Here is a 24121-nt window from a genome sequence, read left to right as displayed (position 1 = left end):
TTTGACATTTTAGGTATTTATTGAAGTACAAAAACAAAAATAAACAAAACAATCTTACTCGTTTTTCAGAAAAAAAATGTACTTATGTCGTCGAGGAATACTCCAATTTGCCCGGATTGTGAATCAGGAAGGATATGTGGCAAGGAATTTGGCATCTCAGCCCCCTGCCATTGACGGAGACGAGAAAACTGCGAAAAAGAAGAAGAAGCCTGCGATACCAAAAATTACCCTGATTTCAGATGGCACCAATATTGAAATTACGACTTTGGAAGAAGCTAAAAAACTTAGTAGTCGGAGGAATTTGAAGCTAGTCAAAGTGGTAGACATGGATGTGAAGACCCAACGACCAATATATAAACTTCTCTCTAGCGCAGATTATCTCAAAGAAGAATTAGAGAATCGCGAAAGTAAAAAAAAGAAGAAAGATTATATAAAGGGAGAAAGTAAGATTTGAATTTTATGCCTAAAAATTCAATTAAAAATTATTTTTATTGTAGAATTGCTGCAAGTCAGTGGTAAAATTGCTTCGGGAGATCTCATGAGCAAAGTCAAATTGGTGACAAAATGGTTCGCAAAGAACTACGAAGTTCGTGTCATCATTTCAAAAGATGGCACCGACAACGAAAAGGTGGAACACATCGCAAATGAAATTGAAAAAGTTGTTCCTGCAAATAGAGTTCTTCAGAAAAGAGTCAGTGGCTCAGATATCCGTTTTTCGTTAGTTCCTCCAAAGCCGGCGGCTGCTCCTGTTGACACCCCAAGCAATACGGAAGCCAATAGTCAACAAATTCGGTCTTATCATACGGATCCTTCGCAGTGACTAGATGGCTCAAAGACAAATTTAAAGATATGCACTGCCTTTGTAGGGCTTCTTGCGTTAAAATACATGTTTTGGTCCGTTTGGCTAAATCAAAAGTCGAAAGAGCCAAAAAAGAAGACGGATGTCATTAGATAGTCGTGAATAAAACAAATATTTTAGTTAAACAAGTGTTATTATAACTTCAAGAATAATTTATAAAGTAGGTAAATATAATTTATTTTCTGCCCAAAAGACACGGCATTATATGCGTGCATGGTCTCTCCTCTAATCTATGAGTGCAAAAAGCCGCCAAAGCTGGATTAAGGACATATCGCGTTCTTTGTTGAACAGCTCCCTCTCCACATGATTTAGAGCATGGTGTCCAACTTGACCATTGTGAGTATTCGCATTCTATAATGACATAAAATAAAAATTATTTTTTAAATTTATTTATGGTTTTGCCGCTTTAAATGAAACTCAAAAATATTAAAATACGTTTAATTTGCCTAATTTCGATCAAAATGAACGATTTTTAAAGAATTTTCAGTACTATTTACAAAATTCTCATAGTATTTCAAAACCACTAAAATTTCTTTTATTAAAAATTTATTGAACTTTTTTAAAATTTTATACTTAATTTTTTTTTACTCAAACTTTACTTTAAATTATTGAATAAAAAAAGAAAATTTTTTGAAACATTCTAATTTTAGACAATTTTAAGTAAGAATGAAAATTTTTTAAATTCTACTCTTCGTTTTGATTTTAAAAAATTTAGACCTAATTTTTTAAAGTTTTTTTTATTCAACGATTCAACTAAAAACAAACAAAAACTCACCCATATTCGAATACTCATTCGCAATTTTATTTGTGTTCTGCAAAAGTGAACTGATGTCGTTACTGGCTTCACAACGAGCCACGCACCGTTCAACTTTCCTTAATTTCGCTGGACATTTGCGACCACCATTTTTGGGTTGTGTAATTATCGTTCGTGTCTTCAAACGGAATCCATCGCCACATGTAACATTGCATGCTGATCTCTTCCACTCGGACACCACACAATCCACCTTTTCCGGTACGGTGTCGTAACGATCTCTCTCGAAATAATCGCCCCTAATCTGATCACGAATAATGAGATTGTTGTGTTGATTGTCACGAGCACAGATATCTAGACAATCCTCTCGTGACAAAAAATTATTTTTATTTCCTCCGCACTCGGTGAAGGGGAAAAGTTTGCAATCCTTCTTGTGATGATCATAGTACCATCTGTTAATACTTCCGCGACAATTTCCAACTTTTGGCTCAAGGAAACAGAATTCTGCAAAATATTTTGTAAAATTTTTACCTAAATTAATGAAAATAAAAACTTACCTGGAACCGAATAAAGACCTTGACCGGAACATGGGGGATTATCGTGGCCACATCTTACCTCGTCAATGATTTTCTCGTTATAGCATGGATCATTGGGGTCCGTTACTCTTGTTTTTGTTTCATCATCGTCGTCGTTGTCTGTATCTTGTGTTCGTCTGTGATACAAATCTGTGACTCTTCTGTGAAATTTGTCAAGATCGGCATGCTTGTGCATCGGCATGCGATTACGAACTTTGAATCCTAGCCCACATGTTGCACTGCAAGGACTGAAATCGCTCCATGGGGTCATTCTACAACGAGCATTGGCGGGCTTTCCTCGTTGTCCAACGCTTACTGGCTCGGGAGTTATATCACCACCGCAACCACTGTCAGAACGACATTCTTCAACTTGTTGTAAAGGTGGAGGACTTGGATCTCCTAAAAGGACAAATTTTAAAAGGTCAAGTTAATTATTTCAATTTTTGTCAAAAAAAAAAAAAAAAAACTCAACAGCAAAAAATAATTAAAATTTTTTTTTTGCTCTTACCCAATGAAAAAATTAAATTTAGTCGCAAAACATTAAAAAAATTCTTACCTTTTGTACACTTTTTCTGTGCATTTCTATTCTTATATTTACGGGTCCGAGTTTTTGTGCCAGTTCCACATTCGGCACTACATTCAGACCATGCTGACCATTCCTTTCGATAAAAATCAAAGCATTAGAATATTAAGATAACAGTTAAAAAAATCAAAACTCACTGTTAGAGCACAATCAGGATCAACCGTTTCCATATCTTCATCGTCAGGTTCAGCTCCCATATCAAAATTTTCATCGCAATTGGTTCCATGGCACACCTGCCGCATCGTCAAAGTAACCTTGCAGCCAGCTTGACTAGCAGCTAATGGATTAATGTACGATCGTTGACGGTATCTCTTGCCTTGCGAACACTGAGCGGAACATTCTGACCACGGACCCCAGGAAGTTACTTCACAAGACTTATCTGCAGTGTCTTCCTGACTTCCACCCTCACAAACCTTCTCATAAATTCTCTGACGATTCAAGTAAAGTCTTGCCATTGGTTTCATTTCGTTGCCCGAAGTGTCGTAGAACGGAGATCTCACGTCGTTTGGATAGTTTGTTTTGATGCGACGAATGGCGTCACGTGGAATTGTCGGTTGTTTCGGAGATATGTACGAAGGTCCGCTGTCAGTACCAGCATCAATCGGATATAAATTCAAAACTTTATTTTCAACCCAAGAACAATTCGGGAGACAAAGTTCCAAACCGGAAACTCCAAGGAACCAATCCGGCGATGGATCGATTTGAGAAACCAGAGATACCAAATGGTTGCTAGAATCTACTCTGAATACCGCAAAAGTCTGAAAAATGAAAATTTTCGTTTAAAAAAGTAGCAAAATGATGAAAATCGCTTTTACCTTTCCAGTAACATTCGGATATGATATTCCTCTAGCTTTGATAATCGTTCGAATGTGTGCACTTTCATCTTTCAACTCAAATTCTAACTTCCTTGTAGATCCATGTTCAGCTATTTGTTGTAGTCCATCAGATGCCCGACCTATTAAAAAATAAAAAAAAAACATAAATTGATATTTTTATGCAAACAATTAATGTTAACTAACGTCCGTAGTCCCAAAAACGATAATCAACGGTGTGACTTGCTCCAATCACGTCACTAAATCTCGTCAACCATCCATTTGAGGGAAAATCCTTTGGATGTGTGTGTCGTGACCATAACCCTTCAAAGGTCAATTCGTACTTTGCTTCATCACATGCACAACATTCCTCCATAATCGCTGGTTGCGAGTCCAAAGAATCCACCTCATCTTCGCAAAGAACTTTGCTTAAGGGACCGTCATCTTTGTACCAAATGTCCCGATGTTCAATCACCGTTGCTCGGATGGCAATGCATCCGGCACCAGCGGACGGTGCTGTCCACAGTACTTGAACTTCGGTTTTCGGCATCGAACTACTGTGTTGAATTAAGCCAGGACATCTGCTGCTAAATATTGCGAGTGCATCTGACGTGTCAAGTTGAAATTCTCCAACATCTTGGGTTTTCTAGACGTTTCGAAGGATCTCTTAATAAAAAATAAATAAATATTTTTCAATTTTTACTTACAGCACGATAAGATGATACAAATTGATCTTTACTGTCAGTTTCTTTTTCGGCTCCAATTGCAAATCCAATGAATTTTTGAGGCACTTGTAAGGGTCTGGTTCCATATAACGTAACTAAAATCAAAATTTGAATAAATTGGATTTCTAAACAATAAAAAAATATTAATAATTTACTTGTGTAAACTTCTCCTGGAGCATATCTCTCAGGATTGCCAGTAATTTTCAAGCGAAATCTTCCATCAGCAGGTGATTTGCTGGCACTAAAGCCTTCGGGGCTTCTGTCACAACGAATAGCTGTTGTGTTTTGTAGTAAAAATGCGGCTAATATTGCCAAAATAAACGCAAACTTCATTGAAACACTTTAATAATTTTAAACCTTTAATAAAAAAAAAAAATACAAAATCTTTTTACACTTCCTGCCTTATTAATTACACAAAATATTTAAATAAACAAATTCACGAGGAGAAAAAAATTCTACACAAACAAGCAATTAATATTAATAAAGTCAATGCGAAAGTAATTAACCAAAAGTTTCAACTAGATTTTTCCATATGCGTTTTAAAATATTAATTGTCCGGTAGAATCTCGTAATTTCTCATCGTAAATACGTATATTATCAGAAAGGTGATGACGATTCGCCAAGAAGAAACTCTCTTCAAGCGAAAAAATCAAAATAAGAATTACACCAACTTTTAATACTATAACAAATCACAACTAGTCTCTCTTTTTGTCTTATCACTCCAAATAGCTCATCGCGTTGTTTGTTTGTCAATTGCTCGAATTAAACTGAATTAAAATTGAGATTTTATAAACAAAATACACTCGTCATTGGGTCCCTTAGTAGCATGAGAGAATTCATTAATTGATGACGATATGACTATGTGTTGGTGACTTTTAATTCTTGAAACCGTTTTTTCCTTGCGGAATTGAAATTTAGGTTTTGAAGGATTAAAAATAGCCTTTTTGAACATGTAAAACCATTTTACTCGTAAAATTCACACTCCAAACGCAATTAAAGAAAACCGTTAAATGTCCGTTATTTAAATTTCTCAAACGACACGTGAGCACTGGAAGAGTGGAAGTACAGTGTTTCGAATATTTTATTTATTTTTAATTTTGATTATTTTGTCGAAAAATTTGTATGAAAAAATTCAATTACCTTATTCAATTCCTTAGTGAAAAAATTAAATTTTTTGACAGATTTTGCTAATTTTTATTTTCTATCAAATTTTATTTGAAAAAAAATATTCAAGTCACTAAAATAAAATTTTACATTTTTTTATAAGTAAAATTTTTTCAGAAATTTAAAAAAAATAATTATTTTGACGAAAAAGTCGTACAATTTTACATTAGGTAACAAAAGCTTAAAATAGCGAAAATATTAATTTAATTTTGATTTTAAGTAGTGCATGGCAAGCAAAGTAACTCAATTTTTGAAAAATAATTTTGATACGAAAAAGTGTAAAAAATTAAATTTAATTGCCTAATCGTAAAATCAAAATTTTCTTCATTTTAAGTACAAACACATTGGAATTACTTTCACTCACTCAGAATCTCAACCACTCAGCATAGGAAACTAAAATATTAAACGGAAATTAAAAGTGAAATCAAACCAAGACAAAGTTCTAAAAGTTATTACGACAGTGGGCGAAAAACCTTCAGACTATTTTTATTTTAAAAATTTTATTATCTGTCGTAATTTTATAATTTTTCTTGTAAAATTGAAGCCACTGAGTGAAATACATGAAAAATTAAAAAAAAATATTTTGTTATGCTAGTATAATGATGGGCTGCCCCTTTATTTAATCGAATCAAACAAAATGTATAAATTGTTTCACATTGTAAAATCGCAAAGAACGAATAAAAATGGCTAGTTGTGAAATCTTTCTAGATAATAAATTAAATAAAAGGATCGTCAACTTAAAATAATATTGTGTACTTTTTCAGATGGAATCATGACTTTACTGTGATGAATGGCATGGCTTCATGCTTGTTGTTGTTTTCCACGTTGTTTAATACTTTCAGCAATCAAACTCAAGTATGGGCTGTCAGCTGGCAAGAGTGGCTCTAACATTTCCCTGTTTGAAAAAATGTAAAGATTAGGAAAACAAATCAAGTTTTTATTAAAAAAAAACTTACAAAGTAGACTGGCCGACATAAACATGCGAGGTCGGTACTGGAAAACCATTAAAAGCACTAGCACAGCACATGGTGTAGGCTCCCATATTCTCGAATACCACATAATCACCAATGTTCATGTTTGGAAGTTCAATTTCATTGGTGATTTGGTCCAATGCATCGCAAGTTGGTCCCCAAATGATCGAAGGGTACGTAAGTTTCTTCGCCTTTTTGACTTGATCCTTCAACAAGAGCGGTACGCATTTCTGGTGATCGTACAATTGACAATTGAAGCTCCCGTAGACACCATCGTTGATGTAGTACATCATGTGAGTCTTGCCAGTTACCTCAGAAATTACTGCCTTTTTGGAATGTATGTTCGTTACCAATGTGTAGGCAGAGGCAACAAAGAATCTTCCTGGTTCCGAGATAATCTCGACGCCACAATCCTTCGGGAAGAACTCATCGATGGCCGAATTGACGTACTGTGCCACCTCGTCAATTTGATAGATTTTATTGTTGTCGCCAGGAAAGCCACCACCAATGTCCAAAAGTTTGAATTCGTAGCCAAGAGTGAGCGCAAAATCAAACAAGTCTCTGGCAATTTTTATGGCTTTGTAGTAGATGGGATAGTCAGAGCATCCGGAACCTACGTGGAAGCTGATGCCGATGACATCCAAACCCATTCGTTGCGCTGCCTCGATGATCGATGGTGCTTCAGTGAACGGATCACATCCAAACTTCTTGCCCAAGGGACATTGCGAGCGCTCTGCATCACACCGGATGCGCAAAACCAGTCTGAAAAATAATAGAAACCAATTATTTCTAGTTTCAAAAAACCAGCTTTGTCTGACTTTCGCCATACACATTCACTATCTGCATTGAGAGAATGATTCATGTGAAATCGATCATGTGAAGTACAAACGAAAATTGTTATTTTTAAGAAAAGAGGTAATTTTGTGTTATCAACGTTTAGAGGTGCAAACAAATTTCAAACAGATAATATTTTTTTCCATTTAAACTAATTAAATGAGGAAGGTGAATGAATTAACCTTGACTTATGGTCGGAAATCGAGAGTAAATGAAATGTTTAGACTTACTTTGCATCGGGATAGTACAGCTTAATCTTGCTCAATTCAATCTCCGAATCAAACGTCATTGTCTGGACATTTTCCTTGGCAGCGTGACGAATGTGGGAGCTCGGTTTAGTCGGATTAGCGAAAATTATGCGGTCGGGATGAACGCCCAAGTCCAAAACCTTGGCAATTTCCATTTTGGAGGCACAATCAAAGCCACAACCGAGCGCAGCAAGTGTCGCGAGCACGATACTGGTGTCGTTACACTTGACAGCATAATGCGGCTTTACTCGTGGCATCTTCGACATCCAAAGATTGAACTTGAAAACAAGATCATCGAGACTCATAATGTAAAAGGGATTGTCATGAGGTCCATGTTGACACAATTCCTGAATTATCTTCCAGACATCAGCTTTTTCCTCTACAACGTAGTTGATGTCATCGTCCTTGGGAATTAACTTCATGTTTCCAGGAGTTAAAGTAATTAAGGTAATAAAAATTTGCTATGAAGCGAATGCTAATCGAAAATATTCTTTTGATGAGAAACCAAATAAACTGTTGGGATTTGGAGAAGAAACAAAATTTTCAGTGGAAATGTTTTTTTTTTGTTTATAGAAAAAACTTACGAGGCAGCTCCCAACGTATCAGCAAGTCCACGGTGGCTCACCGTTCAATTCACTTAACCAAGATAATTCTAACAACAAATTTTGTTTGCTGTAGCCAGGTTGCCCACCAGTCAAAGGGCCCCGCTGGCGAAATATCTCACCCTAGAAATGGAGGAGAAAACGCACGATCAATAAGAAATTTGATTCGTTTGGGACAATGTCTCGTCGTCTACTAAACTATTTTTGCACATCAGGCATGTAATCAAAATTTAATGGACACTACTAAGAAATCTCTAAGAGATAAGAAACAATTGACTTTTAACATTGACTACTACAACGTTATCAACTGCGTTGCACGAATAATAAAGGGATAGTGTGAGTGTGTAATCATGCCATCAAAGTTTTTTTCGAAGCAGTTGTAACCGAACAAAAACTGGATTAGAAAGTTCTTAGAATCTCGTTTCGATGAAAATTACTCGTACAGCCATTTTGCACAAAAATATTTTGCAAACAAAGGACACATCCATCTTTGAATTGTTGTTGTTATGCCATGCAAAGAGGGAGTACTTACACCTGTAATCCTTGTTTTTTCTTCTGTTATTGCAAAAACAATGTGAAAAATCGTTATCGCGACGTTATTGGCTTTGTCCTTTCATGCAGCAACTCAAATTTCAAAAATGGGTACAAAGTATCGTCGATTTGGTGCAATTTAATCTTGCATGTGACACCTTCTTTGACTATTTTTTCGATAATGATTTTCACGAATTGACTCGTATGGTGAAATACCAAATTTACTTGAAAATTCTCGTATTTTTAATCAGTCTCTACACAATAGTGCACTTTGAGACTTTGATAGGCAAGAGGTTTGCTACGAACAAAGTATTAACAACTACTTCCAGGCGATTTTTCAGTACTTTAAAAATACGAGTCCAAATTTTTTTCTTGTATTAGGGTTGCAATTTTCAGTGTTGATTCATTAGGGTTCCCCGTTATTTTCATCGTGATAGGGTTGTCCTTATCCTTATCTCGAATTTACAGTTATTTCAGTAGATTTTTTCTTTTCCAAGGAAAACTCCAAAGTTAGTTTCCTTTTTTTGCTTTATTCATTAATTTTACACTTTCTATGTGTTTTCTTTAGAATCGATTGTCAATAATCGAAAAATATAATATGATATTTTTCATCTTACAAATCAAAGTTTTGATAATCAAGTTTTAATAAGTGAAGTTGGTGCCCTATAAAAAGTAAGAAAATTTTGTCTTTTTAACCTTTTAAAAGTAAATTCAAAAATGTACTAAAAATTGAAATACTCGAAACTCCTGGGATTTTCACAAAAAATATTTGAGGAGGAAATCGAAAACATTTTATATTTTTGTCAAAACCTGTACTAATAACCTTTTCTGTTTTTCATCGAATAGGAAAAACTCTGACTTAGTGACAGAAAAACTCCAAGGTTAGTGGATTCTAGAAATTAAAACATTTTTTATTCAAATTTCTCAATAGTTGTGAAACCTCGAATGATGGTTTACTTTAATCTAGTTAACTAACTAAAGCATATTTATTTATTTAAATTAAAAAAAAATAGTTGAGTTGGAAGCTTGTGCTGATTGATCCATAAATGTTTAACAGAGTGTCCTTTTAATAAAATAATAAATATTATTAAAGTTTTGCAGCGATTGCCTAAAAATATATCAGTTTAGCATCATTGGGATTCATTTCGGATGGGCAATAGGGACATTTCAAACGGTACGTGTTGTTCATACTAAAAAACAAAACAATTAGATAAGATCGTGATTTTTCGAAATTTATTACTTACACTGACCCATTGCTCAGTTTATTTAAGGCATCACGCGAAATGACATGACCACAAGTCAATTTCATGGGAGGATTTTCTTCAGTACTTTGTTGTCTCAGAATTGGACATGCGAAAATAGAGTGATATCGGTGTTCGGGATCCAAGTCTATTTCAATCTAAACAAAGCAAAATTACATAATTAATCGATTTACGATCATGTGAATGATGAAATTCTTACTGGTAGTTCATCACGTCCACTCCATATACTTGTGACTTGTCGCGATTGCATCACCTGCTTAAGACTTAAAAGTGCTGGAAGGGCAGTGCCGCCGGCATTCACAATAACCGATAATGGGGAGTCTTTGATGATGCCTAACAAATTGCACGAGTCTTTGAGGAAGGTGTCGGCAGCTTCGATCCACATTTCGGGTGCCATTAAAAATTTATACGGTGAATTATCGATGCCCATGGGCAAATAAATTAACGTGCCCATGAGCGTTTGAATTTCTTTCTCGAAACGATTCACAAATTTGGAGAAATTAAGACGGGCATAGTGAATGGCTTCGGTTTGCGACTGAACGCCACCATTTAGTATTTGGATGAATGCCAGACGGTGTAACTTGAATTCCAGTGCACTTTGTTTCGCCTCCAATTCTGCGGAAAATCGTGTGGCCCATTCGAGTGCTGGTCCCAAGTTGTGATTCTGTATTGCTTCCCAAATGCGATGCAGTTCCGCGTATGGTTCTGGTGTGATTTGTTCTTGTGCCAATCCAGATTCCTAAAAATAAAAACGCGGTTTAGCGAAAAAAAAAACGAGAAATGGAATTAAAATTTCTTACTTTTATTAAAGTCTCTGCAATATCATCCATGCCCTGTCTGTGGAAATGCTGTGCAATAATATTGTCTAGCAATTTTATGTTTTTCTCCGATTCAAACAGGTCAATGCGGGATGTGGCTGTGAAGTCTGCAATTAAATTGCGATCGATTGATTTGCCTACTTTGCTAACTGTGCCATGTAAGTCTCTGTGTTCTGTGGTTAATCGTTGTAATTTTTCCTTTGTTTTATTCATTGCGTCTCGCCACAACCCAATTTGACCAGGTGTAACTTCTCCATCTTCTGGCGCTAGAATTTATAGAAAACAAAAAATGTGAAGACATTGACCTCATTCGTCCAAACAAAGACATGGCAAGAGAAAATTTGCAAGAAAAAAAAACTGTCTAATGGAAAAAATATTTATTTACCTTCTTCAATTGAAGATTTTAATTGCTCAATGTATTTGATTGTATCGTCCAATACTCTCGTTGAATGGGACTGTATGCCACTGAATTTTTGTATCACCTTATCAATTTCCTTCTCTACAGCCTGGCAAGAATCCATTTTGCTGTTTGAATTTCGTTTATTTTCAAAGAATCTCCTCTTTTTCGATTTTTATTTTTCTCCGTCTTTGTCCGTCTGAAATTCTTTTGTTGTCGTCTCGATATTTTTTAAAACATTTTCTGGAAAAAACTGCAGTATTTTATGCGTGTTATTGTCAGTCTGCTAAAAAAAATTTAAAATTTTTGAATAATTACTTAAAAAATAGAAATTATTCAGTTAATATAATTAAAAAGTAATTTTAAATTGGAAATTAACAGAATATTGCTTGAAATTTTAATGAAAAATCATTTAATTTTTATAATTTTTACAGAAAATCCGCTAATTTTCTGCGTAATTGTTCAGTACGATTACTTTCATAATTTTCTGGTTGTCAACAGGGGTGTGTTGTTTGACTCAAACCCATCGTAATAGTACAAGTAAATACGTAGTGTTCATTTTTAAATCGAAAAAGTACAAATAATTAGTCATTAGTAAGTGTTGAGCAATGTTGAACGCGCTACAAAGGCTCCTCGGAGTCGATACACCTGCCAACAAAGTCCAAGAGATCAAAACTGACGCACATGCCTCGCTAACTGTCGTTCGTCGCGAGGAAAATATAATTTTGTATGGACCATCGGTGAATCAGGCGGACAGAAGATCAATTTACGAAATTGTTTTGCACCGCCCATACTCGGAACAGGCCAACATCTATGGCTACAGTCTTTACAGAGCACAAACGGCCGAAGATGCCGAGGAAAAATTCAATTTACTGTTCCAAAGACTTCCAACTTTTCTGGGAATTGTCAAAGAAATGTATAACGTGAATGGATTACAAAAAGTCTGTGACGCCCTAATTTCGAACCCGTCGTGGACTCTCACCCACTTGATTGCGTATTTCAATCTCACGCAATACCTGACAAATCCGAAAATCCTGGAAAATGTAGACTATCCGGACCACGTCACGTACATGACACCACTGCAACTGGCGATTAGAACAAATAACATCGAGATGGTGAAATTACTGCTTCCGTTATGTAAACTAGAACACTTGGACATAAATAGTAATTCCATTTATCATTTTGCGGCAGACACAACCAAAGAACTGATTAATGTTTGTTAATTATTTTTTCGCATTTTAAATGACGTTAATTGATTTTTAATTTTTTTTAGTTACTTGCTTCCAATAGCACCGAAAATTTGAATCACCGAAATTCCGATGGATACACTCCACTTCATTTGGCTTGTCTCAGGGATAAACCGGATTGCGTCAAGGCTCTTTTGTTGGCGGGAGCTGATGTTAATATAACGGCAAAGCACAATAATAGCACAGTAGTTAACAAACAAACACCAAATTCATCACGTAGCTCAACTTCGACGACAGACGGAAATGGTAAAAGTTCTCCGGCAAGCAAAGTTCTGCCAGGATCTGTTGCGGACTTTCTTCAAACGAATCAGAACAAACTTTTTACTGGTGACATGAAATACGGAGGAACTCCCTTGCACTGGAGCTCCAGTCGGGAAGTGCTCAGTGCTCTGATAAACCGTAGCTGTGATGTAAATGCGTTGAATTTCAATCAGGAAACCGCCTTGCATGTCATGGTAAAACGAGAACGTTTGGATTGTGTGGTGTGTCTTCTTTCGCACGAAGCTGAAGTAAATTTAAAAGACAAAGACGGGAATACGGCACTTCATATTGCTGTCGAAAAAAAGAACATTCCAATTGTTCAGGCACTGGTGGTCTTCGGTTGCGACATAAATATGCCAAATTACGACGGAAAAACACCACGACACATGGTCGGCAAGGAAGCAAATGGCACAAATAATGATATGATATTGTACATTTTGCATTCCGTTGGGGCAAAACGGTGTCCGGACACCAGCAAAAATTGTCCGCCGGGATGCAGCGCCAAAGGAACTTACAACGGGGTACCTCCTGCGCAACCCGAATCCATTGATAGACGAGATCACATACAAAATGTCTTGCAATCTACAAGTAACAGTCGCAGAGAGTCCGTTGTTAATGCTATGAACAATTTAAAAGCGAAGGAAAACGTTAACGTAGTTGATGTTTCATCCGAACGAAAGGGTGCAAGTGTTATGGACGCACTTCTGTCCATGTTTACCGGAAAAATAATTACAAAAGTTGATGCTGCGACACTATCGGACTCTCCATCAACGCCTCCGAAAGCAGATGATATGGACGCTCAAGTAGATGTCGATGTTGTTGACGAAAATTCTGAGGAAGATACATCAGTTTATGGTCGCGGAAGACTCTTATGTTTAGATGGAGGCGGAATTCGTGGACTGATTCTCGTTCAACTCCTTCTAGAAATCGAAAAATTATCACGAACGCCAATAATCCACATGTTTGATTGGATTGCCGGAACGTCAACCGGTGGAATACTTGCCCTCGGACTGGGTTGTGGCAAAACTATGATGCAATGCATGTGTTTGTATCTGCGAATGAAGGAAATCGCGTTTGTCGGTTCGCGTCCTTATCCATCAGATCCATTGGAACAAGTGCTGAAAGATGAATTGGGCGAAAATACCGTTATGAGTGACATCAAACATCCCAAATTAATGGTTACCGGTGTAATGGCTGATCGAAAACCCGTTGATTTACACTTATTCCGCAACTACACGTGTGCCAGTGAAATCCTTGGCATAGTAACACCCACAAATAATCGTAGAATTCCACCTCCTACGATCGATAAGCAATTGTTGTGGCGCGCTGCTCGAGCTACGGGTGCTGCTCCCAGTTATTTCCGTGCGTTTGGACGGTTTCTTGATGGCGGATTGATTTCGAACAATCCTACGCTCGATGCCATGACCGAAATTCACGAATATAACATGGCATTGCAATCCGTTGGTCGAGAAAAGGAAGTTGTGCCGGTATCAATTGTGGTTTCACTCGGTACGGGACTCATTCCCGTTACGGAACTTAAGGAAATTGACGTTTTTCGACCAGATAGTATTTGGGACACGGCAAAGTTAGCTTACGGGATATCGGCAATTGGAAATTTGCTTGTTGATCAAGCAACCGCTTCGGATGGGAGAGTCGTTGATCGTGCACGTGCATGGTGTAGCATGATTGGCGTGCCTTATTTCCGATTCAATCCTCAAATGTCCGTGGATGTGGCAATGGATGAAAAAAATGATGCCGTTTTGGTGAACATGCTGTGGGAGGCGAAAGCTTATATGCATGCAAACCGTAATAAAATTATGGAAATGATCAACATTTTAAAATAAAGACACAAACTACTTAGTTAGATAGGAACAAAAAATATGACCACCCACCATATTTTACAATGAATTAATTTTGAAAAAAAAAAAAATATCGGAAAAAATGATACCTCAATGGATGAATTATTAACAAATTAAGAAAAAAATTAATTTACATTCTTTATTTATTTTTTTCATGGTACAAAAACAGCCAAAATCATGAAAAAAAAATTAATTTATGTTAAAATTTTAATTCGAAATAATAAAGGACGGAAGTTATGGAATAGGCTCAAAGTTTTTTTTTCTGAATTAAAAAAAAAAAAATTAAAAAGAATAGAAATGTCACGTTATTTCGAAAGAAAAAAGTTTTTTTTTATTTTCAGTCGAATCGTCTTAATTTTTATATTTCTAAAGTTTCTTAAAGTATTTTCTAGATATTGAAAAATTAGCTTTGTAATTGACTATTTCTTTGAAAAATTGTTTTAAAAAATTCAAATTTGATTCAACAAAAGACAATAAATAAATTTCATAATTAAATTTAATTTTTCATTTTATCCGTAAGTAAAAGTTTTTTTTTCACCGAATTAAAAATTTAAAATGTACCTTGTATTACAGCCCTAATTTCTTGCACAGCTGATGACTATTGTTTACATATATTTTTTGCCGATTTGAAACGTGAAAAATCTCAATCATGTTTATCAAGCCTTTTAAGCCACGTGGAAATATCCAATTGAAGGGATCGGACAAGAAGCGCTTGAAATCTCGTGTTTTGAGTGCTTTCCCCAATTTAAAAGATGAAGAATTCTCAAATGTGCTCTCTAATAAGGCTACGGTGTCTTCAGTGAAAGCAGTAACACACAATGAGGAAAACATTTTGATTTACACAATCGATAAACAGCCTTTCTTCTTTGAGATCGTTTCCTCTGGGAAGCTTCTTCCAACAGTTTATGCATTGTGGAAATTTCCAGACATGATTCCGTGCTTTTCAACTCATTCCGATGTGTTACCAAAACTGGTACGTAAAAAATTAAAAAATATTATTCAACAAAGATTAATTAATTTTTTTTGCTTAGGCAAATGGAGCAGATTTGATGATTCCCGGAGTGGTTAAGTCTGGAGGAGATCTCAAGTCTTGGGGTTCATACAAAAAGGACGATATTTTCGGGATAAATTTAACCTCCAACAAGGCTGTCATCGCAGTCGGACTTCTTGCGCATTCGAGTCAGGACTTGTACATGTGTGGAGGTCGAGGAGTGGCCGTCCATGTCCTTCATGTGTTTGGCGATAAGCTTTGGGGCATGGAACCAAGTATGTGCGAGCAACCACCGATGATGAAACCAGTCATGGCTGTACCGACAAACGATGATTTTCCTCCATTAGGTGCAGAGCCACCATCAGTTAAGGAGGTCACGCAACAAGTAAGCAAATTGGAGGTTTCAGACGATGTCGAAAAGGTAACAGAAAAAGAAGAGGAACCAGTAGAAGCGACTCCAGATGAAATATTGTATCGGGCATTCTTAAATTGCATCAAATTGGAGGGTAAAAAAATACAATTACCAATGCTGACAAGCACTTTCTACCCGCAACATATTCAACCTGCCTTGGAGAGTCCCATAGACATAAAAAAGACGACTTACAAAAAAGTATCTGCGTTTTTGCGTGAGATGGAAAAGCAGAATTTCATCAAAATTCAGGAAGAGGCAAAAGGAATCGAAAAAATTTCGTTTTTGAATCTGGAGCATCCTGCTGTCTTGGATTTTATTCCGAACAAACAAGAAAAACAAGCCGCACAATCTACCGAAAATGCGCCACAATTGCTTCTCACAAAAATGACACAAGTTTACGTGGTTACCGAAAACACCGCCAACTTTTTCTCCAACTTTAATTTGCCCGTGGGCTCAAAACTCGACGAAAAACAGATAAAAGATCACGTTAAAGACTATGCTGGACGCAAAAAGTTGCTCGATAAGACAATCCAAAAAGTCAATTTGGATGAGGTACTTTCGGAAATTTGTCTCACTGAAGGTCCACTATCCGTTGATGACATTGCGAAAATGATTAAAAACAGTATGAATGCATCGTTTGAGATGCGAACGCAAGATAAGGCACCGGTGAAAGGAGGAAAGAAGCCCGTTATTCATATTACAACGGCCACGAGGACAGGCAACAAAAAGGTTACAATAATAAGTAATTTGGACTTGTACGGAGTAAATATTACGGAGTTTGCAAAGGCAATCAAATTGGCTGTGGCTGCAAGTACCAGCATGACCGAAGTGCCAGGCTACAAGTCTGAACAACTGTTGGTGCAAGGAAATCACGTTTCCTTTGTTTATAATTTACTGGTCGATACGTACAAAATTCCAAGAGGCAACATCACTGGATTGGAGTTTGCTAAAAAGGAAAAGAAAAAGAAGAAATAAAAAAGTTGACAAGTTTATTAAAATTTCAATTGTAAATAAAATTAAATTGAAACACCTTTTCGAGTTTTTTTTATTAATATTTTTTGTTGTTTTCGTTGGTTGAATTGAATTGTATTTTGAATTTTTTTTTAATAATTTCTGATTGTTTTGTCTCTATAATATAATGAAAATTCATGAAATTTAAAAAAAAATTAAAATAATAAAAAAAAATCAGAGTATTCAGAGTTTTCAACTTTTTTTTTTTATTAATTTTTGATAATTTTATTTTTTTTAATTTTTTTTCATTGGATGTTACTTTATTTTTTTCTAATCATATCAAATAAAAAAAAATAATTTGAAAAGTTTTATTTTTTTAAATTTTCCGCACCTTCATGGGGCAAGAGACAAAAGGTTTAAAAGGAATTTGGCGCGGCCTTATTTTGTTTTCAAAAATTGTGGAAAATTTATTGCTGTTCTATTTGAAGTGGCTTAACTAATTTGTTTTTAAAACTAATCTTTCCAGACCTCACATCGTACAATGTCACAAGAAGATGAAAATATCGTGCAAGACAATGAACCTGCTACTTCTGCAAACATATCCGATTACCTTCTGTCTCTAAGTTGGAATAATGCCATTTTGGGAGCAGTATACTATGATTTGAACTCAATGGAACTCACAATTGGTAATTTCAAAGCAGTATTTCAAAACCAATTTTCTAACTTTTATTCATAATTTCTTTACAAGTCCAAGAAACGGTTGATACTCGTCCCAGTTTCATGTATCTGAACAATTTGCTTCGTCAAATCTGCCCGGCTTATCTGCTGATCAATGGACCCACTTCATTTGCCAATGAAATTTTGGATCATCTTGACTTACCTGAGGACATGCAACGAACCTTGATTCGCAAACAGAAAAACAAATTTTCAAAATCCAGTATTGTACTGTCGCATATCGACACTCGAAAAATGGGTGCTATTCGAACATGCATTTCAAAATTGAATCTTCCGGGAATGCCAGAGGACGCATCGGAATCCGAGAGATCGTTGTACATTTCGAGTGTGATACCGTTTGAACAGTCTTTAGTAATTTACAGTTTGGGCGCTTTACTGGATTACATGCAGCCCAAATTTAAGAATTTGTATCGTCACGATTCTCTCATTATCACAAATGTTAACGTTTGTCAACTGGATGACCAACTCTTAATGGATCTTTCCACTTTTTATGGCTTACAAATTTTTAGTCCGACGTCCAATCCAAATTCGAAGGAGAGCAAACGATATCTCACTTTGTACAATTTATTGAATCAATGTGTCAGTGCCATGGGCTCGAACGTTCTAAGAGAAATTATGATGATGCCAACACGAGACTTGAACGAATTAAATCTGCGTCTCAACACAGTAGAATGGCTGTCTCAGAAGCAAAATTTCAATGTTGTGGTCAAATTTAGACGACATCTTCGAAAAATCCGAAATTTGAGTCTACTTTCCAAACGGATTACTACTTACATGGGAAAAGCAGAAGATGTGAAACTAATGAAAAGCAGCATTTATTACGCTTATTTAATTTGCGAAGAATGTTCCAAAGCCACAGGAACGGATGGAACACTCCTTCAGACTTTGGGAGACTACACAACGAAAAGTCACACAATTAAAGGAGTTTTATTCGCTTTAGACAAAGTAGTTGACTTGGTGGCAAGCGAAAAAGAAGATCGATTCATCGTTAAAATAGGCCTAGATGAGGATTTAGATCGAAAAAAGGACCTTTTAACGGACATTGAAAAGTCGATTTATGCACCGGAGCAAACAAAGAGACTGGGATTACCAAGTTTCATTCACGAGTACTATCTGATTTTCTTACCAGGCGTCGGATTTGTCGTGGCAGTCGAATTGGAAAACAGAGATGCAAGTTCTGTGATAAATTCGAGTACCGGAGAGCCGTTAGATTTGTTGTTTCGTAAAGACCAAACGATTTACTTCAAAACTGCTTATTGTAACGAGCTAAATGAAAAATATGGTGATTTATATGGAGATATTTGTTGTCATGAAAAACGAATTTTTGATCGTCTCGTGAAATATCTGCTCGAATCTCTGTCAGAATTGATTAGTATCAACAAATTTTGCGCTAAATTGGACTGTCTTATATCGTTTGCAAGTGTCTCTTTGCAAAGGCAATATGTTAAGCCGAAAATCGTAACAACACGAGGTTTGTTCATCAAGCAAGGAAGGCATCCGTTAATTGAAACTCGAGTTCCTTTTATACCGAATGACACGAATATCAATGAAACGAATGATAATTTGATCACAATTTTGAGTGCGCCAAATGCAAGTGGAAAGAGTGCATATATGAAGCAAACTGCATTGATCGCATATATGGCTCACATTGGATGTTTTGTTCCAGCTGAAGTTGCTGAAATTGGTAAGGATTTATTAAAAAAAAACTATTTTTTTCATTCTTATTTTTATCAAAAATGTCGGAAAATGTTAAAATTATTTTATTTTTGTACCTGATTTTATTTTGTCAAAATTGGAAAAAAAAAGAAAAATTCATCAATTTTTATTTTGGCAGGTTTACTAGATGCCATCTACACAAGAATTTACTGTCCTGAATCTGTTCATCAAGATGAATCTTCATATTTCTCTGACTTGAAACAAATGTCTCATGTTTTAAATAAAGGGTAAGAAAACATCTAAACACCTACCAAATAAAAGTTTTATTTATTTTTTTTTATAGAACGACCAAATCTCTTGTCTTAATTGATGAATTCGGAAAAGGAACGAACGTTCGAGAAGGTCAGGCCCTTTTGGCTGCCTGCATTGAGAACATGGCAGCCCGTGGAAAGGATTCTTCAATTACAATCATCACGACACATTTTCTTGAAGTGCTAAAATTATTGACTTGCGACAACATAACGTTAAAAACTATTAGAACTATCCAAAATGAAGAAGGATTCCGATCACTTTATGAGCTAGTGGACGGATACACATCACCCAATGTCTCGGACTATAATGAAACTAACGCTTTGTTTAAACAAATGATTATGAGTGGCGAAAGGTAAATTAAAAAATTATCTTTTTTTCGAAATTTTAAAATAATTTTTTTTTGTAGAGCAATTGATGTTAATGCAACGTACTACACACTTTTGATATCTAAATTTGCATTCGCTCGTTGTTTACTCCACATTTTCAAAAAGGACAAAAATCTGGACATGAAAGAGATTTTTGAATTGCTCAAAAATGCAACTTTAAAAGAATTTATTTGAATTTGAAATAAAAATTTAACATTGTTATCGACCTTCGTTTTCTTTGGCAACGACTTTCGCTACTTTTTCATAAAGTAATTGCATTCTGCCAGCCATTACTGGTTGTCCTTTGCGTGTTTTCTGTTTCAAAATGTCATTTCGTCTCTGTTTTTGCTTGAGATACTCTTCACGTTTATCGACTTTCTTTTCCTTTTGCTGTTTTTGTGATTTCTTTTTGAGCTTTTCCTCCAGCAAATTCGGTGCCATGCAATAATTCACTGGAGTTTCGTCTTCTGAATCATCATCCGAGTCATCTTGTTGAGGCTTTTTCTGCTGGTTTGGTCTTTTCGAATTTTCAAAAGGTTTTTTCTGGTGGTTTTTGTTATTATTTTGATTGTTTTTTCGGAAATTTTTGTTATTTCCTTGCTTTTGGACTTGCTTAGAGTTTTGATTTGTTTTCATGTTTTCTAATAACTGTTTTCTATCGAGTTTTTTCTGTTCATCTTTGTCTGGAGGATTTTGATACTGTTTGTATCCACCTTTATCTTCCGGGCGACGACCAGCAAAGACGGGTTTCTTCTTGTCATCTTTTTTGAAATTCTTTTTGAATCCTTGTTTTTGTCCATTTTTGTCGTGTTTCGCTGCAAATCCTTTTTGATCCTTCTTTTTGTATGATTTGAATTTGTTGTCGTCGTTTCTTTTGAAAAACTTGTTATTTTTCGAGCCTCCACGTTGGTCACCGGCACCACCTCCTTTGCCTCCAGGCTTTTTGTTTTTGTTGAATTTCATGGCAATTTAGATTTAAAAACTAAAAATCAAGATAAAATGTTAGAATTTATTGAAAAAAGAAGAAATAATTAGTAAATTAGATGAATAAATAGTTACCTTAACAACTTTTCAATGCTTGATTGTTTTGACAGTTCACTTTGAGGCCCGGGACACTGCGCATTGGGTAATTTGTACTGAAAATTCAATTTGTATTTTTATTTTTCTGGCAAAATTATTTTTATATTGCTTTATTATGGAATCCTAGGTGTAAAAAGCATTAAATAATGGTAAGTTACGCATCCTACCGATGCAAGAAAATATTCCATCCTGCTCTGAAAATATATAAAACATCACAAAATACACACCTTAATCGATTTTAATTAATTTTGGTCATTTACTTATTTTTTCCAGGGAGCTTCATTATCTCAACTGGAGCGAGATATCGGCTCTGAACAGTTTCCACCAAATGAACACTACTTTGGACTAGTTAATGTGAGTTTTGGAATTTTCCAAATGGGATTTTTTTCATGTGACTGTATTTTTCCTTGCAGTTTGGTAATACGTGTTACAGCAATTCAGTATTACAAGCACTTTATTTTTGTAAGCCATTCCGAGAAAAGGTATTAGAGTATAAGGCCAAGAACAAAAGGACGAAGGAGACCTTGTTGTCGTGTCTGGCCGATTTATTCTACAGCATCGCCACGCAAAAGAAGAAAGTTGGTTCGATTGCACCCAAAAAATTTATCGCTCGTTTGAGGAAGGAGAAAGAAGAATTTGACAACTATATGCAACAAGATGCCCACGAATTCTTAAATTTTCTTATAAACCACATAAACGAAATTATTCTGGCTGAACGAAATCAGGGAAAAAATGTCAAATCCACTGGAAGTGATCAGAGTCCCACTTGGGTACATGAGATCTTTCAAGGTAAAAAAAAATATTTTTTTCTTTATCCAAAGAAGAGATTTTTGAACTCTTTCGTCATTTTAGGAATATTAACGAGTGAAACTCGCTGCCTGTGCTGCGAAACAGTGAGCAGCAAGGACGAGCACTTTTTCGATTTACAAGTGGACGTCGATCAGAACACTAGTATCACGTACTGCCTGCGATGCTTCAGCAATACGGAGACGCTAAGTAACGAAAACAAGTTCAAATGTGATAATTGTTGTAGTTATCAGGAAGCCCAGAAACGGATGAGGGTCAAAAAGTCCCCAATCATTCTGGCATTGCATTTAAAGAGATTCAAATACATGGAACAGTTCAACAGGCACATCAAAGTGTCACATCGAGTAGTATTCCCATTAGAGTTGAGACTTTTCAATACGGTAAGTGACAAATTTTGAAGCTAAAAAAAATCAGGTTTTGCATCGTTTTTAAAATTTTTTTTAGTCGGATGACGCTGTTAATCCTGATCGTCTGTACGATTTGATGGCAGTTGTTATCCATTGCGGATCCGGCCCCAATAGAGGACATTACATTTCGATAGTTAAGAGTCACAAATTTTGGCTGCTATTTGACGATGATATGGTGGACAAGATTGAGGCATCCACCATCGAGGACTTTTACGGCTTGACGTCCGACATCCAAAAATCCTCGGAGACGGGATATATTTTATTTTATCAGTCACGCGATAGTTTTGACAAGAATTATAATTGTTAGTTATATTTATTATTTGACCTATTCTCTAGACTAGATACGTTAAACTTCTATTTATAGTGCATTTAGGTATCTGATGAAAATTTTAGATGCTCTAAAATAAAATTACTTCATACTAAACTTTAAAAAAATCTTTTTTTTTGTCGACGGAGGAGAAAAATTAAAAAAAAACTAGTTTATTTCTTGCGAAATATTTATTTGAATCAGTTTATTGGCGTTCTTCAATCATTTGTTTGTTTAAGCAATGAATTCGTATGGAATTGGTGCCAGTCTGATTGGTTCTGGTGGATTAGAGATAATCTTAGCTTCAGATGGTTCGACGGGCTTACGTTTGCAGATGATCTTTTGTTTCTTAGCACGAGCCTCGCGTTTCTTGGCATCGTTTTCCTTGACGCGACGCAAGAAGTCGGTACGGCATTTGGATTGCTCGACGTGCTCAACACGGACATTGATACGCTTGGGAAGGATCTTTCCGCGGTGTCTTTTGTTGACAATGACGCCCAAGCAGTGCTTCGTTACGTTGTAAACGCGCCCAGTTTTTCCGTGATACGCTTTGAATGGCATACCTTTATGAACGGCACCGTGACCCTAAAATCAAACAAAAAATTAGATTGATACCAATAAAAGAATTAAAAACTTTTGATTCTCACCTTGATGTCGACATAGTCGCCACATTTGTATACTTTCATGTATGTGGACAATGGGATAACTCCATGCTTGCGGAAGGGGCGGGAGAACATGTCCCGGGTACCGCGACGATAACCATGAGTTCTGGTCATTTTGCCGATAAACTATTCTGAAAAAATACAAGAAAGCACTCAATTAATGCCTGGACACTATTCCACGTGTATACTACACACTACGGTGCAATTTTATTTTTTAGTTTTTTCCCAACTAATTTCGTTTCTGAGGCAAAACTAACACTTTTCTCGCTTTTGTGGGAGCTTTAATTGCAACTTTGCACAAAAATTAGTTGGAAAAAACCAAGTTAGACATTAAAAATTTATTAAAATTCAGAATACATACTGTTAATCACGAAATCAACAAAAAAAGAGACCTAACCTAAAAACGATTCTGACGTCTTAGGAAAATTGCAAGTGGGATTCCTTGAATTTTTGCTTATTGGGACATGTTTTGAAATATTATACGTTAATTATTTATTTTTTAATTTAAATAATTTATTTTAACTTTAATAGGAACGATAAACTTACATTCTTAATATATCCTGAAGTAAGTTAATCCCTAAGCTTCTTTAGAATATAATAAATATGCCTAAATTGCAGTTGTCAGATTTACATAATTTCTTGTTAAGGCTATTATGAGTGTGGAAGACAAATTGCATCCCGTTCACTATTTTAAATTCAAAATGCATACATAAAACAATTAAAACGCTTGGCAATTGGAGCTTTTCAAATTTATTTTTTAAAGAATTGGCAGTACTAATAAAATAAATGACCGAATTTTTTTTTGAAAGTTGTTTAAGAATTGAATTTTTTTGTGACAAAAGAACTTTTAAATGAGATTCACAAGAGAATCAAGTTTTGTAAAAAAAAAATTTTTCTGAAATGTTTTTGTTAATTGATATTAATTTTTTGAAAAGAA

General features: G+C 35.5%; 10 protein-coding genes and 1 long non-coding RNA gene across 13 annotated transcripts; 6 read left to right on the top strand and 5 right to left on the bottom strand.

Annotated features, from left to right (window-relative positions):
* Window positions 1–33: 33 nt before the first annotated feature.
* Window positions 34–1084, top strand: LOC134833076 (uncharacterized). The gene is made up of 2 exons (XM_063847260.1): window positions 34–443; window positions 498–1084. The coding sequence occupies exons 1-2, from the start codon at window positions 77–79 to the stop codon at window positions 818–820; spliced, it is 690 nt and encodes a 229-aa protein (XP_063703330.1). The 5' UTR covers window positions 34–76; the 3' UTR covers window positions 821–1084.
* On the bottom strand, window positions 980–5063 carry LOC134833063 (spondin-1). 2 transcript variants are annotated; one of them, XM_063847240.1, is made up of 10 exons: window positions 4977–5063; window positions 4461–4662; window positions 4288–4400; window positions 3788–4226; window positions 3584–3723; window positions 2906–3526; window positions 2742–2844; window positions 2168–2584; window positions 1635–2114; window positions 980–1210 (listed from the first exon to the last, which is right to left on the bottom strand). In XM_063847240.1, the coding sequence occupies exons 2-10, from the start codon at window positions 4636–4638 to the stop codon at window positions 1035–1037; spliced, it is 2667 nt and encodes an 888-aa protein (XP_063703310.1). In that variant the 5' UTR covers window positions 4639–4662; window positions 4977–5063; the 3' UTR covers window positions 980–1034. The 2 variants fall into 2 exon arrangements, with proteins under 2 accessions (XP_063703310.1, XP_063703319.1); XM_063847249.1 differs by lacking the exon at window positions 4977–5063 and adding an exon at window positions 4812–4924.
* A 971-nt stretch (window positions 5064–6034) lies between these two features.
* LOC134827639 (ornithine decarboxylase 1-like) lies at window positions 6035–9027 on the bottom strand. Its single transcript, XM_063840374.1, has 5 exons — window positions 8657–9027; window positions 8107–8247; window positions 7505–8035; window positions 6426–7202; window positions 6035–6364 (listed from the first exon to the last, which is right to left on the bottom strand). The coding sequence occupies exons 3-5, from the start codon at window positions 7942–7944 to the stop codon at window positions 6271–6273; spliced, it is 1311 nt and encodes a 436-aa protein (XP_063696444.1). The 5' UTR covers window positions 7945–8035; window positions 8107–8247; window positions 8657–9027; the 3' UTR covers window positions 6035–6270.
* Window positions 9028–9066: 39 nt separating this feature from the next.
* LOC134827642 (uncharacterized) lies at window positions 9067–17740 on the top strand. Its single transcript, XR_010161802.1, has 4 exons — window positions 9067–9327; window positions 9502–9536; window positions 17380–17539; window positions 17602–17740. It is a non-coding gene; the product is annotated as an uncharacterized LOC134827642 (long non-coding RNA).
* On the bottom strand, window positions 9544–11349 carry LOC134827641 (E3 ubiquitin-protein ligase RMND5A). 2 transcript variants are annotated; one of them, XM_063840375.1, is made up of 5 exons: window positions 11121–11349; window positions 10718–11001; window positions 10117–10656; window positions 9900–10054; window positions 9544–9845 (listed from the first exon to the last, which is right to left on the bottom strand). In XM_063840375.1, exons 1-5 carry the CDS (start codon window positions 11254–11256, stop codon window positions 9764–9766), a joined length of 1197 nt encoding a protein of 398 aa, XP_063696445.1. In that variant the 5' UTR covers window positions 11257–11349; the 3' UTR covers window positions 9544–9763. The 2 variants fall into 2 exon arrangements, with proteins under 2 accessions (XP_063696445.1, XP_063696446.1); XM_063840376.1 differs by having other exon boundaries at window positions 9906–10054.
* Window positions 11661–14738, top strand: LOC134838475 (85/88 kDa calcium-independent phospholipase A2-like). The gene is made up of 2 exons (XM_063854012.1): window positions 11661–12346; window positions 12406–14738. Exons 1-2 carry the CDS (start codon window positions 11741–11743, stop codon window positions 14482–14484), a joined length of 2685 nt encoding a protein of 894 aa, XP_063710082.1. The 5' UTR covers window positions 11661–11740; the 3' UTR covers window positions 14485–14738.
* LOC134835276 (eukaryotic translation initiation factor 2D) lies at window positions 15126–16953 on the top strand. Its single transcript, XM_063850151.1, has 2 exons — window positions 15126–15472; window positions 15531–16953. Exons 1-2 carry the CDS (start codon window positions 15149–15151, stop codon window positions 16875–16877), a joined length of 1671 nt encoding a protein of 556 aa, XP_063706221.1. The 5' UTR covers window positions 15126–15148; the 3' UTR covers window positions 16878–16953.
* A 73-nt stretch (window positions 17741–17813) lies between the features above and the next one.
* LOC134837453 (mutS protein homolog 5-like) lies at window positions 17814–20116 on the top strand. The gene is made up of 4 exons (XM_063852827.1): window positions 17814–19272; window positions 19423–19531; window positions 19588–19908; window positions 19963–20116. The coding sequence occupies exons 1-4, from the start codon at window positions 17823–17825 to the stop codon at window positions 20114–20116; spliced, it is 2034 nt and encodes a 677-aa protein (XP_063708897.1). The 5' UTR covers window positions 17814–17822.
* On the bottom strand, window positions 19787–21053 carry LOC134827826 (uncharacterized). The gene is made up of 2 exons (XM_063840669.1): window positions 20981–21053; window positions 19787–20903 (listed from the first exon to the last, which is right to left on the bottom strand). Exon 2 carries the CDS (start codon window positions 20882–20884, stop codon window positions 20141–20143), a length of 744 nt encoding a protein of 247 aa, XP_063696739.1. The 5' UTR covers window positions 20885–20903; window positions 20981–21053; the 3' UTR covers window positions 19787–20140.
* On the top strand, window positions 21020–22634 carry LOC134827825 (ubiquitin carboxyl-terminal hydrolase 46). The gene is made up of 5 exons (XM_063840668.1): window positions 21020–21150; window positions 21275–21355; window positions 21415–21790; window positions 21854–22188; window positions 22253–22634. The coding sequence occupies exons 1-5, from the start codon at window positions 21148–21150 to the stop codon at window positions 22520–22522; spliced, it is 1065 nt and encodes a 354-aa protein (XP_063696738.1). The 5' UTR covers window positions 21020–21147; the 3' UTR covers window positions 22523–22634.
* A 60-nt stretch (window positions 22635–22694) lies between these two features.
* Window positions 22695–23592, bottom strand: LOC134827828 (large ribosomal subunit protein eL21). Its single transcript, XM_063840670.1, has 3 exons — window positions 23546–23592; window positions 23170–23315; window positions 22695–23107 (listed from the first exon to the last, which is right to left on the bottom strand). The coding sequence occupies exons 2-3, from the start codon at window positions 23296–23298 to the stop codon at window positions 22757–22759; spliced, it is 480 nt and encodes a 159-aa protein (XP_063696740.1). The 5' UTR covers window positions 23299–23315; window positions 23546–23592; the 3' UTR covers window positions 22695–22756.
* Between the last annotated feature and the right edge of the window lie 529 nt (window positions 23593–24121).

The sequence above is a fragment of the Culicoides brevitarsis genome, chromosome 1 (assembly GCF_036172545.1).
Source record: "Culicoides brevitarsis isolate CSIRO-B50_1 chromosome 1, AGI_CSIRO_Cbre_v1, whole genome shotgun sequence".
NCBI classification, from domain to species: Eukaryota; Metazoa; Arthropoda; class Insecta; order Diptera; family Ceratopogonidae; genus Culicoides; species Culicoides brevitarsis.
Note: the sequence above shows the minus strand (reverse complement) of the source record. Positions and strands in the feature narration are given on the sequence as shown.

What these genes read in the sequence shown, in the direction of transcription:
- LOC134833076 (XM_063847260.1), top strand. Translation starts at nt 77, where the DNA reads ATGTACTTATGTCGTCGAGGAATACTCCAATTTGCCCGGATTGTGAAT. An exon ending in AGATTATATAAAGGGAGAAA is followed by an intron (nt 444 to 497) that starts GTAAGATTTGAA and finishes TTTTTATTGTAG; the next exon opens with AATTGCTGCAAGTCAGTGGT.
- LOC134833063 (XM_063847240.1), bottom strand. Translation starts at nt 4,638, where the DNA reads ATGAAGTTTGCGTTTATTTTGGCAATATTAGCCGCATTTTTACTACAA. An exon ending in ATCCGAATGTTACTGGAAAG is followed by an intron (nt 3,527 to 3,583) that starts GTAAAAGCGATT and finishes TTCATTTTTCAG; the next exon opens with ACTTTTGCGGTATTCAGAGT. An exon ending in ACAGAAAAAGTGTACAAAAG is followed by an intron (nt 2,585 to 2,741) that starts GTAAGAATTTTT and finishes TTGTCCTTTTAG; the next exon opens with GAGATCCAAGTCCTCCACCT.
- LOC134827639 (XM_063840374.1), bottom strand. Translation starts at nt 7,944, where the DNA reads ATGAAGTTAATTCCCAAGGACGATGACATCAACTACGTTGTAGAGGAA. An exon ending in CTGTACTATCCCGATGCAAA is followed by an intron (nt 7,203 to 7,504) that starts GTAAGTCTAAAC and finishes ATTATTTTTCAG; the next exon opens with ACTGGTTTTGCGCATCCGGT. An exon ending in TATGTCGGCCAGTCTACTTT is followed by an intron (nt 6,365 to 6,425) that starts GTAAGTTTTTTT and finishes TTTTTCAAACAG; the next exon opens with GGAAATGTTAGAGCCACTCT.
- LOC134827641 (XM_063840375.1), bottom strand. Translation starts at nt 11,256, where the DNA reads ATGGATTCTTGCCAGGCTGTAGAGAAGGAAATTGATAAGGTGATACAA. An exon ending in GTGGACGTGATGAACTACCA is followed by an intron (nt 10,055 to 10,116) that starts GTAAGAATTTCA and finishes TGCTTTGTTTAG; the next exon opens with ATTGAAATAGACTTGGATCC. An exon ending in AAACTGAGCAATGGGTCAGT is followed by an intron (nt 9,846 to 9,899) that starts GTAAGTAATAAA and finishes TTTGTTTTTTAG; the next exon opens with TATGAACAACACGTACCGTT.
- LOC134838475 (XM_063854012.1), top strand. Translation starts at nt 11,741, where the DNA reads ATGTTGAACGCGCTACAAAGGCTCCTCGGAGTCGATACACCTGCCAAC. An exon ending in CAACCAAAGAACTGATTAAT is followed by an intron (nt 12,347 to 12,405) that starts GTTTGTTAATTA and finishes AATTTTTTTTAG; the next exon opens with TTACTTGCTTCCAATAGCAC.
- LOC134835276 (XM_063850151.1), top strand. Translation starts at nt 15,149, where the DNA reads ATGTTTATCAAGCCTTTTAAGCCACGTGGAAATATCCAATTGAAGGGA. An exon ending in CCGATGTGTTACCAAAACTG is followed by an intron (nt 15,473 to 15,530) that starts GTACGTAAAAAA and finishes TTTTTTGCTTAG; the next exon opens with GCAAATGGAGCAGATTTGAT.
- LOC134837453 (XM_063852827.1), top strand. Translation starts at nt 17,823, where the DNA reads ATGGGTGCTATTCGAACATGCATTTCAAAATTGAATCTTCCGGGAATG. An exon ending in AGCTGAAGTTGCTGAAATTG is followed by an intron (nt 19,273 to 19,422) that starts GTAAGGATTTAT and finishes TTATTTTGGCAG; the next exon opens with GTTTACTAGATGCCATCTAC. An exon ending in TCTCATGTTTTAAATAAAGG is followed by an intron (nt 19,532 to 19,587) that starts GTAAGAAAACAT and finishes TTTTTTTTATAG; the next exon opens with AACGACCAAATCTCTTGTCT.
- LOC134827826 (XM_063840669.1), bottom strand. Translation starts at nt 20,884, where the DNA reads ATGAAATTCAACAAAAACAAAAAGCCTGGAGGCAAAGGAGGTGGTGCC.
- LOC134827825 (XM_063840668.1), top strand. An exon ending in GGTACATGAGATCTTTCAAG is followed by an intron (nt 21,791 to 21,853) that starts GTAAAAAAAAAT and finishes TCGTCATTTTAG; the next exon opens with GAATATTAACGAGTGAAACT. An exon ending in AGTTGAGACTTTTCAATACG is followed by an intron (nt 22,189 to 22,252) that starts GTAAGTGACAAA and finishes AATTTTTTTTAG; the next exon opens with TCGGATGACGCTGTTAATCC.
- LOC134827828 (XM_063840670.1), bottom strand. Translation starts at nt 23,298, where the DNA reads ATGACCAGAACTCATGGTTATCGTCGCGGTACCCGGGACATGTTCTCC. An exon ending in GCGACTATGTCGACATCAAG is followed by an intron (nt 23,108 to 23,169) that starts GTGAGAATCAAA and finishes GTTTGATTTTAG; the next exon opens with GGTCACGGTGCCGTTCATAA.